The following is a 16,705-nucleotide window of genomic DNA, read 5'->3' as shown; positions in this document are numbered from 1 at the left end:
TATTACCATTAATTATGTACAGTATTTAAATCTTAATTGAACATACATTTATGGAGATAATACCATTATGAAGTGTCAGATCTTCTAAAGTTAATATTTCCTTACTTTTTATTTTCTTAATTTCACGTACAATATAGACCATTTTTTACTACTATTTACCTGTGGTAGGCGCAATATTCCAAAAAGTGGTATTTTTGGAACACAGAAACTACTACTAACTCATAAATTTAACTTGGTTTTGCCCTAAAACAGCCGATGTGTTTGTTCAAAAATTAAACAATAAAATTATTTAATTATTTTTAAATAGTTTATTTCGAAATTATTTTAATATTACATTTCATCTTATTGAGCTTTGCAAGTGTCGCTCTGAAATCTAGTTGTATTCGCATTTCCCATTTAAGCAGGTGCCTTCGAAAAAATCCTGCAAACAAATTCACTTTTTAATTTTTATTAATAATTTAAACGATAACTGTTAGCAAGTTTGTAAAGTACAGTCTACTAGGTCCACGAATAGCCAATTTAAAGAGGATTAACGAATTTCACTATTTTGACGCCAGGAGAGTGATTGATTGACTTTTATGCAGAACTCTTAGAAGTGCGCCTTTTACGGTGGTAGTTCCTACTCAGGCCAAAATTTACAAGGATTTTTACAGAAAGATAGAAAATATATTGATAATTATGTCCCTGAAATTTTATAGTGATTGGAAAAGTATTTAAAAAGTTACGGTCCTTTTTCCGCAACCAAAAATTTCAGAAATCACGATTGAACCTACGTCCAGGGAACGGTCCAGCGCCTAAAGAATGAAGCGGCAAACATTTAAAAAAGGGTGGCGTGTAAGGCATATTAAAAACACAATTAAATATAACTAGGTTAAAAAGCCAAGGAGAATGTCCGAGCAGACGACAGTTCTGACCGAAAAACGATAAAACCGGGGAAAAAATATTTCGTTCACGAGATGGCTCTGCAGGTAGGTTCAACAAAGCGGTTCTGAGATTCTCGAGTCGGGGGGGAATAAAACACGAAATTTGGTTGCTCATAATTAATCAAATACTGGCAATATTAACATGAAATTTTTTGTTTAACCATTTTCGGACGTCCTCTATCCATTTAAATGGTTTTTAACCAATTTTAGGGTGGTGACAGTTCTCCTTTAAGATATTTTGGGGCCCTGGGCTAAATGATTTCTTAAGACCTTTGCAATCCCCAACGGTCAGCCTTTGTATGTCTGTTATCTAAATTCAACTACTTAATAATCAAACCAAAACTTTTAATTTCAAAAGTATAACATAAGCTTACTGAAAATAAGATTTTTACTAACAGTGACTCGCTGTTAGGTTTTAGAAATTGCTGGTACCATATGATACCAAAAGTAAATAGGGGGAGAAAGTCTATCACTGCCTTCAGATTTTACCTTCCACCATGCTTGACACCCTTTTTAAAGAGCTAGTGATCACGTGATATTTCTTACCAATAAGGATAGCGCATTACGCGCGAAGTAGTGCATTTGTGGTATTCCGGTCCGCGCTCAAAATGAAAATTTTGAATTTTATTCCCTGGCAACCATGTCACCGCCTCGCGATTTCAAATAGTCTCTCTGTCAAATGCTGAACATTATTTCCTTCGATAACTGTTGATTTTAATTAATAATTACTATATCAATTGTAAAATAAACAAAAAATGTTCGTAGCTATATCTATTATTTCAGTTAAACTTGCAAATTGTTAGGCCTTAACATCGTAGATATACCAATTAGTCCCGACCTCGGCTCTTAGATGGCGCCACGCTCTCCACGATTTAAGTGAGTGTTTTTCTAGTTACGGTTTATTTCTTTTCAAAAGTCGTGTTATTATTTTTAAAATGTCGCATTTTAGTTTCTATCATATATCTACTTTATTTAGGAACTAAATTGACCAAATTATCGAAAGCAAAAGTTTAATATTAACGTATTTTATAGAGAACTATTTTTCATCGTGGCGGAGTACAACCGATACCTTTGTGTCCCTGTAAAGAGGCAAGGGGGAAGTCATTTCCGAAGCCCAAAATTTTACCCCTCAAATAAGACGTCATGCGATTGGACCCAAGTGCCAGACTTTCTCCCCCTATTTACTTTTGATGATACGTTATGTGACGATGAGTAAAATTAATTTGGACGTATCTAAAAGATACGTAATATTAAATGAGCATAAATAATATTTAACTAACTAAACCCTAATCCCTAGAGTAGAGATTGTATAGCTAGCCTTTCCGAGGCCCCAAAACTGACTGGGGGCCTTGGGCTGTAGCCCATTTAGTCCATGCCTTAAGACGACCCTGTTCCTACTAGCTTAGTGGCCAAGATGATTCCCCTAAATTACTCACTGCCTACATGCTAGAAAAACTACTTTAATGCTATATCCCGGAGTGAAGATTTGACCGAATATGTAATGGGGATTTGAAATGAAGTTATTGCCCTTATAAATACTACTCCATTTTCCAACAACTTAAAAAAATCTTTATATCAGTTGTTATAAAATAACCGCATTTATAATAATCAGCTAGGCTAATACCCAAGGAACCAACTTAGACCCAAGTCATCCAGGGACTTCAGTTTTTATTGAAGCACAATTAGGTGCTCGCTCGTTGCGTCCTAGCTAATTATTTTGTGTCACAGATCACGAGGTAATACGCCACACGATCGTGCGAAATAATTGTGTGACCACCGTTGTCGATTTACATGTGTTACCATGGCAACGAAGACAATCCTAACCCGCTAGCAAGCTACGAATACCCTACGCTTTAGTTTCTATTGTAGCGCCATCTACGTCAGTGGAAATAGAAAATTACACACTTAGCATTTTCCTTTTCTGATACTAGAAGTACTGAAGTGGATAATTATAAGAATGGGTATACATAGGCGTCTTACGTTAATGGTGCAGGCTGTACCATCCCGATCGACATCAAGCACTGTCTTGGACAGGATCTTTCCGTAGCAGTTGCGTTGGCAGGATCCAATCTATTGAAGAAATTTCAAAAAATATCTTTAACGCGCTTAAAGCAAGTGGCGGCTCGAAGTGAAGTAGCTCTTTTTTCATTAGAGGGCGCTAGCGAAATCGAAAAGGCGGGACATAACAGTACCCCTCGCGTTGATTGGATCGTTTGTAAATTGGTCATTAACATAAATTGCAGCAATTATAAACCATATTTTTACATTGGATATATAATTTGGGTTAAATAAACGGCTCGGGTTCATCTCAACGCGTTGCCCAGCCGTTCTCGGAATTTTCCAAAACCCAAAGCAGTGGGCCAAAACCGTTTCTCGCCTGGAGGGGAGAAAGGGTCGGTCATTGTCAATCTCTGACCATATCTATATGAAAGGGGGTGACCCTTAAGGGCGTCGTTACAAAGGATACAATCAATATTATACAATCACCACGTGCCACACACCGTTGCAATAGAAGCGTGAAGGTCTCATCAGTGTTGTACAGTGACATCTTTAGCATAGTTAAAGTAAATATATTTATAATTCCTAACTGAACGGAAACGCGTTCAGCCAAGAACCGGATTCGTTCGAGCTAACCGAGAGAAGACGGGCTTTGTCGCGATCATTGACTGCGCCATTGGAAAGGAGCTTCGCGGTACTGTCAAAAACCGGTCCTTCCCATACTCTTTGATGACTCCAATGGTCTGGAGAAGCTAAAACAGCCTCCATCAAAAGTTCCCAATGGCGAAGAGCATCGCGAAAAACCGGGTCTGGAGAAGAAGCAAAATAGGGCGGAAGAATATTTTGCACTAAATCCGCGACGCTGGAGGCCGACGACAAAACCCCCGGAAGCGCGAGTTTTGAGGCATGACGAATTCCAAGGCCGCCTTTAGCCACGGGAAGTGACGATTGTTCCCAAGGAGCCTCATCCATAAGCGTATTGGTGACGTTTTGGAGTGATTTTCGAAGAGTTCCATCGAAAGACCCGAGGTCATCTTCACAAAGCCACACAGGAGCGCTGCGGAGAAGATACGACAACCTCGGAATGGCCAAGGAGATTTTATGCAGGAAGTAACCAAGATGGGCTGAGATGTGCTCGAGGTTTCTGGCCATCACCTTTAAAGCCTCAGTCTTACTAGCTAAGCAAGAGGAAATAGCTTCAGCAGATAGGGACGCACCGAGGAGCACTTAATTTGGTCGAGACAAAATTGTCATTAAAAGGCTGTTCGGGAAAGCCGCCCGGGTTAAGAATTAAAAGCTCGCACTTCGACGAGTTTACTTCAAGGCCAATGTCGGACGAAAGCTCCTGCAGAAGATGAAGACGACATCAGGAACATCACCCAAAGACGAATCATCCAGGTACCATGTATTAAACTCTGATTGCATACGGCAAGCTACGTTCTGCACGAAAAGGCAAAAAAGTGCCGGACCTAAGGGATCACCTTCCGAAGAAATAAGAGCCTCCCCGTTGGTAAGATGCGTCGGGGCCTTATAGCATTGCCGTAAAAACAAATACAATTGCAGATGGTCCCTGTAAACCCGCTCAAGGAGACGGTCTCGGCGGATCATGTTGAAGGCGTTCAAAAAATCCATTTTTAGCTTATATTTGTAAAAAAGCGTTAAACAATTTGTATAGTTGTAAAATCTACATTATTTAAAATAAAAGATATTCATACAAAAATATGAATTATGCCAATGGTGACTGTTGACCATAGAGTAACCCACTCACATAGAGTGGAATACTATCTTCGAAACTTGATAACACTTTTCATACGCAACGTCTTGTTTCCGAGTCTCGAATTAAACACTTTGGCCTAAAGGCTCGCCTAACGGTCATGTACAATGTAAAAAAAAAGTAAGTTTCTACCCTAAGAAATGTAAAAACCAACACCAACCAAACTATTAAAACTGTTTTTAAATCTTATTTATGATAGTTAATTAATTATCAATAGGAATCCATACCTCTACTTGGAATGCTTATCGCAGAGGGGATTTTTTTTATCTCGTAGGCGGGGCCAAAGCCGTCAGAGTGACCTTACTACACGCGATACGCCATTATAAGCATTCCAAGTAGAGGTATGGATTCCTGTTATCAATGATAGACGGTTTCTTGCAAATTATATAACGCGCGAGGGTATACTTAGAAATTTAACTGCGAACAGGCCAAATTCGTAGATACGTTTACTAGTTTCAATTAAACCTTTTTAGCGCTGTCTATTTTTGTGTTTCTTTTCTATGGCGAAACTTTCCGAATGGAAGTTTTTTAATATCGTTTACATAAACAAATTGCTTAAAATTTGGTGCTTGCTCGTAGCTTCGTAGTTAAGACCTACCTTGAAACGGCAGCCACGACATTAAATAGGGGGAACTTGTAGGATTGTAGATGTACCTTTGTGTGTACAGCCTGCACCTTCTTCAAGTTTGCCCTACACGTTTTCGAGCCATTTTCTTAACCTCTCTATTATTTCCCGTCACAGATCAAGAGATAAACACCCCACGATCCTATGAAAAAATCACGTGGCCAACATGTCATGGCCGACCAAAATACGTTATCATGGTAACGAACACAGACCAAACCCACAAGCAATCTACGAACGTTGCTAAAAGTATTGTTTGTAATAAATCAGTAAGTATTCAATTCTCGACAAAAGAAAAAATTAGTAAATGAAATAAAATTGGAGCTCTAGGGGCTTCGTTTTAAATGTTTTAATTCTACGATATTTTTGAATCTATTGGTGCTTCAATAAAAGACCCTCTCTTTTTACTTCCCTCCCTACGCGACGAAAATACTAACCAAAGAAGACAACTTGAATATACATTCAAGTCAAACCAAGTCAAGTAGGTTCGACATTCTCTTTATAAATGCAATTATTTTTATAAATTTTAATATTCAAAAATGGAAAAACGGCATGATGACAATGGTTAAACAAATAAAATCTCCAATAGGCCTAAGACAATTTTTCTCTGGACGAAAAAATTCTGCGTTAGGCCTAACACGAGTTTTTCCTGTCGACGCTCACCACCTCCGGCTTTTCTGCTGTTTTACAACGACCATATAAAGAGTGGCTTGCACGTCCATGCTGTACGTATTCATACGGCCTAGCAAAATGGCTGAATGGGTTTTATTGAAGATATACCTTACCGTTTCAATTTCTTGTACTTCGTCACCACCGAGAGCTGCCCGACATTTGGTCACTATTGTGTTATCTTCGCATCTATCTTTTACGCATGTCTATATATTAATTAGAAAATATTAATTAAGTTAGAATAGCTTTGGTGCCGTACCAACGCGACGTTTAAAATCAAAGGATGTATTTGGAACTTATTTATTTTGACTCACCTGAGCGCTGTTGCATTTTCTTCCACCACATTGGGCTTCACCTATGGTTAAATATAAACCATATGCCATAAACATATTTCCATTATAAACGGACGTTTTGCTACTTTAATTTAATAAGTAGAAAGAAACAATATGAACTAAAAATATTATTTACAGAATTAAAAAGCCATAACTCAAGTTGTTGATTCTTTTTAAATAATTTTTAAATTAAAGAAAGTTATTTATTTTATTCGCCAGGGTAGTATCTCATGGCCGCTTCAAAATTAATAAAACTAGTGTGATTTATTTTGATTAGAACAAAACAAAATCTGCCCAGGGGTACACACCCCTTTTAAGCTAGCATCTTCCTGCTTTAAGACCCGAAAATAATATTTTCCAGGTTGCTTACCGTATTCCAAAGTCAGAAACAGAATCACCAGAACCGACAAGTAACGCTTCATAATGGCTTGTAGCGTTTCAAAACCTTTATCGATGGAACCATTGTTGCCCAGAATATGTGTCACTCTGTACGTGCAAGGATTCCAACTGTCGACTCATTTATAAGAATGACAATTGTCAATTACTCTCAACAGCCCTGTCACATTTCCGGGCTATGGCCATATTAATCCCTTTTACGGCTGTCAGAACTAAATAAACAAGGAATTCCACGATCAGCACTTGTTCGTGTTCATTACTACGTTTATTAGCCGTTGACAGACAGAAAATATTTTTTTAGAAGCAGGTGCCGTCAGTAACCGAACTCTCGGTTATTAAAAGAAGCATTATGTTTCAGAGAATATATAATACCATACGTATTACACATTAACTATTTGAATAATTTCTTTACCAAGGACAAAGCGTGCCTCAATAATATCATCTATACAAGTAATGAAGGACCTGATTTAAATAGTTGACCTTGAAATGCTACGCCACAACAACTGACAAAAACAATATTAGCCGAGGCCTACGATACATTGGACGTCCGAGGCCGGTTCAATTGTCGCGACGGTAGTTGGGACGGTAGTCCAAGGGTAGAGGCGTTGGGACGGTAGTCCAAGGGTAGAGGCGTTGGAACGGTAGTCCACTGGTAGAGGCGTTTGAACGGTAGTCCAATGGTAGAGGCGTTGGGACGGTAGTTCAATGGTAGAGGCATTGCTTTGCTAGTCCAATGGTTGAAATCTTGAAACAACTTCTGCGTTGAGTTTGCAAGTTATCTCCGCATTGGTTAAAGGGTTGAGTTTAACGGTAATATAGTGAGTGTAGGGAGCTGTTGGCTCGCGTGACTTGAAGGGCTTGCCACCACCGTCCTACGCATTGTAACCCGCTACCTGATTTTAAGGCATTAAAAGTTGCTGGCTCACTTGGGCCAAGAAGGTGCCTTGTGTATTAGCCTAGTCATTTATAACCCTGGCCTAGCTGATTATTAATAATTAAGGGCTCCAAAAGAGCGAAATGTTATTAATAGAGCTAAGTATACACTTTCTGGAAGAAGGGTATTTTGTATTTCAAACGCAATTTTTCCCTGACGAAAAGTCGAGTAATATTAATTGTCCCTTTTTTTAATAACGAAAGATTCTAAGAAAAAAACGTGTAAATTCGCTAATGCTAAGAAATAAGGAAAATTCAATTATAAACTTAAGAAGATAATATAAAATTAGCAAAAACACAAAATCTGACAGTGACTATTTATGGCACTCAAGTACTGGCATTCGTTTGAAGAATCTACTCTGAGAAGTAATTGTCCCATTTTATATGATTAGTGTAGCGTAGGCAAAGGCTCTTGAACTCTTTTTTTTTTAGTTTCGGGTTTGACGTCGTCACGTTGCTCATGGGCTGGCGGAGTCGCTTTTTCCGATGAGTCACACGAGTGACCACTGAGTGACTAACTGTAACCATTTTTTTAATGGACTGATTTAAGGGGGAAGACTTCAGTGGTCATTGTCTACTTTCGCGCTATTTCAAGCTGAACTCTTTTAATTTTGTATTTTAACTTATAAAATTAATATTTAAGTGTAGAACAGCCTCTTGTTTAGTTTTTAATATAATTTTAACAATTTTAAATTTAAAAGTAATTAAGTTATTACGTTTTAATTCGGACCCCCGGAGCTAAACAAGTTGGGCAAGCGCCCAAACTACCCTTTAGTTAGGACCTTATATCCCGTTAACTATTAATATTAGAATTATCAAAATTATTTTAAGCACTAGAGGAAGGTTCAGCCTAATAAGAAAAATATAATTCAATTATGTAAATGTTAAAACAGAAACGTTCAGCTTGAACGAAAAAGTGGCTTTTACTGTATTCTTCCACCTTAAGCCTAGGATTATTTCACAATTCCCGTAGTTAATTTTCTATGTAATCTGGAGTGTTTTTTCAAATAAATACCGTTAAGTTACACAAAATTATTACTAGCAAGTTCTAAATTAGGTAAATGTTTCTGTTTTCTGTGGCCGAAAGTACACGAAACGACACTATGTTAAGACACCAAATTTCACCGCAAATCGTAGAATAATTTCAGGTATTTAAACACGTCTGTTAACTATTGCTATGTTTTAAGGTATTTTTTTAATATAATTTTTAACTAACCAAATATTTCTTAATTTGTAATCTCGTTAAAAGATGGCTATAAAAAATTTAAATTTGGTATCATGTAGCTTATCCTTTGTTTTCTCAGAAACCTACATAAAAATGCAAGTCATGTTGCAACGATGTATTCCCTTCCATAGGGAGTGCTCAAGTGCCTTGAATTTGAAAATAACGCAGAAAAAGCAGCCTTTAACACCAACTCAAAAATTGTTCTCAGTAAAATATTTCCCAAACTGACTTTCTTATTATCGAATTATTTTATTAAATTATGCTCGTAAGTTCGTAAGTAGGTATAACTTAATGATGGGCTTATTTGGGCCCATCACCTCCCCCCTTGTGTACGTGGGCCCACGCTTGGCTCCTGCTCTTGACGGGCCCGTAGGCTTCAGCCGCTTCAGCCTTGTGAATAATGCGGTGATTTTACGAGAACCGGGTTATTAGATTTTACTCTATAACCTTGGTAATAATAGAAAACATATATAACGTTCATTGTAAACTTAAATACTTTATTTTTTTAAAGTTATCAATTGTAATTTCGCTTCGTTTTTACGTTGACAGTAAAATTTTATCTTCATTTTCCGAAAGATAATTCACATTTTCCATTTTTACAAGTCTGCAGCTGAAAAATTATAGAATTTAGTGATTATCGTGGTGAATTGGTAGTGATGGTAGTATGAAAAAACGAACCCACATACTTATAGCATTAAAGGGAACCAAACTAAGTGAGTCGATATTACTTAATCTTTGTAGTGCTATACAGACCCCATGTAAGACAATTGGCTTTTCAAACAGCCATCAACCAATTGGATGGTGTCTATTATTTAAATTGCTTAATCAAGTCAAGTTTCACAAAGGTTTTTCTATTCCTCCTCCTAGCTCTTAATCCGCTAACGCCATCTAGTGGGATCAAATCACTAATGACGAAAAAGGATTAGGAATTACCTCTCTTTTGGGGTGTGAATCATCAGAAATTCTACAGGTTATAATCCCTTTAAACGTGCTACAACGTCATAAACAAAGCTAATCGAAATTTATTAAATATTCATTGCTACCCTAAATTCTAGTCGTAGTAGACGCACTTTTGTAATAACACTGCCATAATTTCGCACACGGTAGTTTCTAGAATCCCACGAGCGTCGCTAATTTATAGTTCAGCGATGGATCAAGGGATGGTGCCACCGAGGAGCAACAAACCCAGCACCCCACACAAGAAGAACACAACCCGTCAAAAGTCATGCATTTTCTTGCGTACAGTTTTCATTGGTTAGACGCTTTAGGGCCTGCTGCCGTCGGAAGGGGAAAATTCGGAAACTGTCTCCCCCCCCGCCCGTAAAACGTTCAGCGTAAAGGTTCGTCCAATGAAATTTGTACACAACCCTGCATTAGCGTGTTTAAAGGCTTATAGCTGCTGCGCCTAGGTGCCACGCGCTAAACGTCATGATAGGCCGGGGATCGGTTCATTGAAAGTGATTTTGTCAATTTCCGCGTATGTGAGAAAAAATTACCCCAAACACTCCACAATCCGTTCCATCTTGATACTTTGCTGTAGCTCTGGTTCCGTTGTTTCCAAAGCAAGTGACTTCGCATCGAAACTAAAAAACACAAAAAACCAACTAAATGTAAGAAATTTTACGTTGGAAATATTTAGAACGAAAGTCAGGTAGCTTTTTCATTGATTCTACCTAGAGCATAGCGCCGCCGAACCACCGCCGCCGACAAAAGTTTAGTTTTGGAATTTCTTTTTTCAATATTTTCTAAAGGGAGATAAATTTAGGCCCCTTCGCGCCGCGGTCACCGAATAAAAAAAATAACGCCAAAAACTATTGAAATTCAAACGATTCCATAGCCCTTTAGGGCATAATAAAACTCATATGAGAAAAGGTAGCTATTTTCGTCTGTCACAACACAACTAACGACGTCAAATGTGAACATCAAACTGTTTAATTGATATTTACTAATTTATAAACAATATTTTGAATAATAATAATCAGCTATAGTATAATATCGAAGCCACGACCCTAGGCCCCAGTCATCGAAATACTTTATTGCCATTAATTCAAGTGGCCAGGTTACCTTGCGTAGGAGGGTGGTGGCAAGCCCTTCATGCCACGCAAGCCCACAGCTCCCTACACTCACTATTACTGTTAACCTCGACAAGTCTTTGGCCCGATGTATTAGTTTTTGTTATAGTAATAGTTTTTATTATATGATGTATTTATTTGAAAAAGTCAACTGAGGTCTGTGATAGTGCGTGTTAACACCCATTAAAAATATAAAGTTAAATGTAAGTAGAAGTATGTTCCCCATTTCCCTTAACTACTAAAGTTTAATCTCCCCGATTATAGAACACTTAATTTTCTAGTTATCAAATTCTAAAAAGAGCCTGTCACTGAACGCGTTTCCACAAATTTGAAGCTACTAATTGTAGTTTAATTGGATACTGCGGATTGTGTTTTAACCAGATTTAACAATACTCAAAACCTATTTAACGACGGCATTAAATTCGCATCGCCATCTATCGGTTTGGGCGATAACTGTTATTTTCATAAATTACGCGGTCAATGATATTACGTTTAGAGATAGAATAACTAAGCCATAGAGTAACCCACTGACATAGAGTGGAAGGCCCTATGGAAGCGCATGAAACGTTCATCCTAACGAGCCAACTGGTTTTCGAGGCGTAAGTAAATATAGTCCGAAAAAGGATGGTGTTGTTTTTACATTTTTTATAGTAAAAACTTATTTTTTTATCCAGATATTGTACATTAACTTTAGGCCAACTTCACGCCTCGAAAACAAGATGTTGCGTACGAAAAGTGTTCACAAGTTTCCGCTGATTGCCTTCCACTGGGTTACTCTATGGTCTAAGACTAAGATAACGCTATCAATAACGAAGCTATGACGTTACCGAAAGCAATCAGTGACGTCATAGCTAGGGCTTCATTCCCGAGATTTCTTTCGGGCAACCTAACTACGCTCAGGATACTGTCAATAGACTCCAGGGTTGGCACAATTTTGCCAAGGGTGGAAAAAACTAGATTTTTCCGAGGTTTTTTCCACCTATTGTTTTCTTGTTAAAAACCGTGTGGAAAATCGTACTTCCACGGTTTTTTCCGCCTCTAGTGGCAAAATTCAATAAAAATAAATAATAAAAGCAGTATATTCTTCTATTCTATTCACTCTTCTTCAGGCCGTTTTTTCATATCTCCTTTTTGCAAAGACCAAATTAGTCACTTAATAGATATATCAATGATTAATTTAGTATGAAAAGAGTTTTTTCCATTTTTCCCGGTTTTTACCAGTTTTTCCCACATGTCAACCCTGATAGACTCACCAACAATTGTTTGTCAATCTTCATTAACTCTGAGCCGTTTAATGTACTGTTGCACAACTGCACGTCGCTGTTTTCTTCACATTTGCCATCGAGGCACACCTTTAAAGAAATTCAAATACGGGTTTTATATTTTATTAAGATATTGATGATTAACTTTAAAAGGCTCTATAAACTTAAATGTACTTTTAATAACGTAATTTTGCAAAATAATTTCTTCTAATTTAAAGAAAAGCTAATAGAAATTAGTAATATAGATTAGTTAGGATTAATATGAAAATTATTTCTTTAACTGGAAAGCTTTAAATGTTTCAAAAATAAAAGTAATAAGAACAAATAAAAGCCAATAAAAACCGATAAAGAAAAACAAAAAACAAATAAAAGAACATAAAACAAATAACAAAAAATATAATAACAAAATAAAGGAAAGAAACAAACAATTAAAAAAAAAGAAAAAAAATAATTTATGAATTTTACCTGTTTCGAGCTGCATCTGGGAAATGAGCACTTTTTCAGCGGTCGGGTTGAATTTGAATTTGAATTTGAATCATCACCACCCCCACCGAAATGCATCGCTTCCAAAAAACAACAGTTTTTCATTATTAAATTAAAATTCAAAACAGTGTACCCGACGCAAGCAGCAGTAATTTAAAAGTTCGTAATATTTTAAGTAAGTAGTAACTGTTCATTTCCTGAATAATTAACTATTTTAGTTGAGTGTTTCTGCTGATGGAAAAATTTAAAGGCGTGAGCCTTTTCAGTGGCGAAGTCATGGCCCGAGTTGCGTCAAAATTCTAAGAAGGAATTCTTCTCTTGAGGAGAGCTCTACGTGAGAATTTTTCTCCCCGTGAGAGCTCCCTGAAATGAGTCAAATGTAAAAAGATTCTTCTAAAGACGGCGGCTTACTAGAATGGCATGAACTAAACTAAGCCTTTGACAATAAATATTATTGTTAAACGATTTCACGACAATATATGAAGGAAGAAAGCATTTGATTTGTAATTTAAAAGGAAATTTTTCATCGGAAATTAACTAACCAATCGCTTTTCTCTGAGATTCATTTTCATCCACAAAAAAAATATTTTCTTCAGCATCAACTGACTAGAATATTAGCTGCCATTTTTATTTATAATTCCCCCCCCCCTTTTTTGACCAAGATAACTCGTGAGAAGAGATTACGTCACTTCCTGTAAGAAGGATCGTCAAAATTTTTAGAAGTGAGAATTCTCACTATCAAGGGAAGAATTCTTAGAATTTTGACGCGTCCCAGGTTGGCTACGGGCATTTCAAATTAGCGAATACGTTCTGGTCCAAAAAAAATTCAAATTATCCAAAACGTTTTAGCTAAAAAACCTTTAAATTCTTTAAAGTTCTACTAAAATGTATTACAGAAAAATATAAATATAATTTTTTATTACGAAACATCATATTTTGCTAGCTTCGGGATATGAAAAAATACTCCAAAATCCTTCTAAGTGGGCCCGAAAAATTTAAATACAGGGCCCCAGGGACATTGCTGCGATACCAATTATCGAAAAAAAGCTACAATCGTAGCTAACAATTTTTATCGAATGTGTTAATCCATCACTTAAATTGACTAATAACATTGTTTAACCAACACTATTAAATACTTTTTCAATGAAGGTCTTGTTTATCATTATTGATAACCTCATAGTACTACGAACTTTATAATTGACTTTTGTACGGGGATTTTACGTAACTATAATTTCAAAGGTAGATAGATATTTTGAGAGGATTCTTTGAATCTTACCACATGCCAACGCCATCATAGAAGAGACTACAAGAACGGTCTTCATATCAGCTGATGTCTCTCGAAATAACAGAGAAAAATGATGCTAAGTATGAGACATTGAAGTCTTTAAATACTCCACATTAACAATCGGTTCATTAATAACCCAACAAACGGACGTTGGTGACGTCTTTTGTAGTTCAGCGCCTTACGCCATCTAGGTGCAACGCCTGACTGATAAACGCAAAATATCGAATTTCACACTTACCTCATACCTTTGGCGTCAGTTCTAGCGGAAGCCAGTCTACCCTTATATTTCTTAATTTTCTGTGGGTAGAAAAAAGCAGAGAAATTCTAAAGATTTCTTTCGATTCCTAACATGGTTTCATTATTTCGAATATAATCGTAGATAAAGTAATTTTTAAAATTCCCATTAAAGGTGGGCTTTTTTTTCGATTCCCGGATTTTTGACTGATTACGTTCAGTAACAGTCAACGGAAAAAACCCGATAGATTTATATTATCCACCGATGAGCTTTTTCGTCAAAATGATGTCGTAAGTTGCTGAACGCTTTTATTCAGTGATCGGTGTTTTTTTAAAATGGCGTTGAATTTATAGTAGTTTTACGTCAGTAATGACGTCAGTCATCGGAAAAACCGGCTCTTGAAGCCGATGACTTCGGTGAGCAACCAATGACCATCGTGACGTCAAAACCGGAAACGCGAAAAACCGTACAGTAGGAAACCGATGTCAGCGATTAATAATCGGTGAGTCCGATGAGCGCTGCTGAACGTACCCGAGAAATGGAAGGATGCCCACCCTGCACCGTCAGAAAAGAAGGAGAGCAACAACTCAACTTCTTGTGACGTAGGCAGCACCGCGCTGTTCCAGTTGTTCATCTCCTTTCCCACCCATGCTTACTTCTCAAATTAACTCAAGCCCAATTGATAGCGCCGCACTGAATTTGGCCTTTTTACGATTTGTTTACTATTTGATCGAGTTACTTAAGCAATGATGGACATACAGCACATGTGCGTATTGCTTAGCCCACTATTAATTTTCCTTCTTTTCTGACAATGGGAGATATTTGACTGTGGTGACTCCTTTTTGTCGTAGTCATTTCGTAGTGGAGCTGAACAGTATGCGAAACCACTCTTTAGTGCTAATTTAAAGCGAGTGGCGGTTCTAGCAAAAAGTAAAAAAAGTTTTCTAAAAGCGCTTCCAGGTTGGAGCACCTTCCCAGTAGCGTAGCTAGGGGGGGGGGGGCGTGGAGTCCCCCGAGTGCCACCCGTTTGGGCGTGATTTGAGGGTGACACCCAATCGTGAAAAAATAAAACTTACACAAACTACTAGAGACTAGTAAGTAGCACACCATGATGTCCGCCCCGGGTCACCACTTCACCTTCCGGGGACTTAAAGCAAAGGCAAGTTGTCTGCGGTACATTGGCTTCCCGAAACCACGTATTTCCCGAAACCACGTTTTTTTTAAGTTATTAATCACGTGATTCCGAAAAGTTCCAAATTTGCCACACCTTTTAGGGTAGATTTTGATGCTTACTCAAATTGTTTTGATTTATACGCTAATGACATCTTGTGCGAGATAATGCAACTAGACAGAAGCCGCCACTTGCTTTAAGATGCTGGATGGGGCGTTAATTCCATTGGATTCCCTTATTTCAATTATTAATACGCCTTAGTTAGGTGCCAGTTAAAAGAAATAAAAGCCAAGGGCACATGGTAACTGTAACTATTTCTCATTGAACTCGCGCCTAAGACTTTTTAACCTTTAGGCTTAAGGTTAACCCTTTGCAGCTTCAGTGGAGAGGCGTTGGGGAAATGAGGGACTTTTTTAAGAGCTCTATTTGAGGCGAAGGGCATTACACTACCTTAAGGCAAGTGTCGGTCCTATCATTGCCACCTGTTTTCTGAAAAGGCCCCTGTTATTAGACATGGCCATGAATCTATCCGATTCATCGCAAAACGCGACTTTACTGGACAGCGTGGTGCCATATATTTATGCCAATGAAGCTAAAATTCAAAATAGCCAAATGATAACGTCGTCAGAGAGCCATTGTAGAGTATTATAGTTGGACAACTTATACTCTATTTAGTGGACTTAAACCTTAATTATATATCCCGTGTAAAAATATTGTTTATAGTTGCTGTATTTATATTATTGAGCAATTTGCAATCGATCCAATCAACGCGAGGGGTACCTCTACGTACCGCCTTTTTGATTTCGACGCTAACAACGTCTATTGAAAAAAGGGCTACTTCACGTCGAGCCGCCATCTGCTTTAAATTATGTACAGATATTATAGGCAAATGAAACTGAGTACATCCTGCTTTAATGCTAAATATGTCAATAGTTACGTAATCACTTTAGTACCTAGTCAAACCTACAAGAAAGTACACTTTAGCTTTAAGGTAGCTCGTTTTAAAGAACTTCTTCCTTTCATACTTTTAATTTTTTTGAAATTAAGGTTTGGTAGTTACAATTCAGTGCACCGAAAAAGTTTTGGGATTTCCCAGAAGCGCCTACAGAGATTGTAGCAGCGGTTTCCAATTTCATTGGCTGAAGATTACGACAACAATCTTGTTTCTTTTCAGCGGTCTAAGAAAATCAAAAATTGATAGCTAAGCCTAGGTATTTAGTCTTCGTTTGATTAGTTTAAGTTAGGTTTTGCTTAGGTTTACGAAATTACGATAAGGTTAGATTTAGGTTAAGGTGAGGTTAAATTATGTTTCTATATATAAACAG

General features: G+C 37.4%; 2 protein-coding genes across 2 annotated transcripts; both read right to left on the bottom strand.

Moving 5' to 3' along the window:
- Nucleotides 1–313: 313 nt before the first annotated feature.
- Nucleotides 314–7,432, bottom strand: LOC149962897 (uncharacterized). The gene is made up of 6 exons (XM_090164465.1): nt 7,248–7,432; nt 6,689–6,825; nt 6,301–6,341; nt 6,103–6,192; nt 2,904–2,993; nt 314–421 (listed from the first exon to the last, which is right to left on the bottom strand). Exons 1-6 carry the CDS (start codon nt 7,430–7,432, stop codon nt 374–376), a joined length of 591 nt encoding a protein of 196 aa, XP_090020591.1. The 3' UTR covers nt 314–373.
- A 1,965-nt stretch (nt 7,433–9,397) lies between these two features.
- Nucleotides 9,398–14,247, bottom strand: LOC149962896 (uncharacterized). Its single transcript, XM_090170390.1, has 6 exons — nt 14,124–14,247; nt 13,966–14,050; nt 12,672–12,769; nt 12,198–12,296; nt 10,369–10,455; nt 9,398–9,482 (listed from the first exon to the last, which is right to left on the bottom strand). The coding sequence occupies exons 2-6, from the start codon at nt 14,009–14,011 to the stop codon at nt 9,435–9,437; spliced, it is 378 nt and encodes a 125-aa protein (XP_090026516.1). The 5' UTR covers nt 14,012–14,050; nt 14,124–14,247; the 3' UTR covers nt 9,398–9,434.
- Between the last annotated feature and the right edge of the window lie 2,458 nt (nt 14,248–16,705).

This window comes from Leiobunum rupestre, chromosome 1 (genome assembly GCF_980474605.1).
Source record: "Leiobunum rupestre chromosome 1, qqLeiRupe1.1.hap1, whole genome shotgun sequence".
Classification (NCBI taxonomy): Eukaryota; Metazoa; Arthropoda; class Arachnida; order Opiliones; family Sclerosomatidae; genus Leiobunum; species Leiobunum rupestre.
The sequence above is the reverse complement of the archived record's forward strand: the minus strand, read 5'-3'. Positions and strand labels throughout refer to the sequence as shown.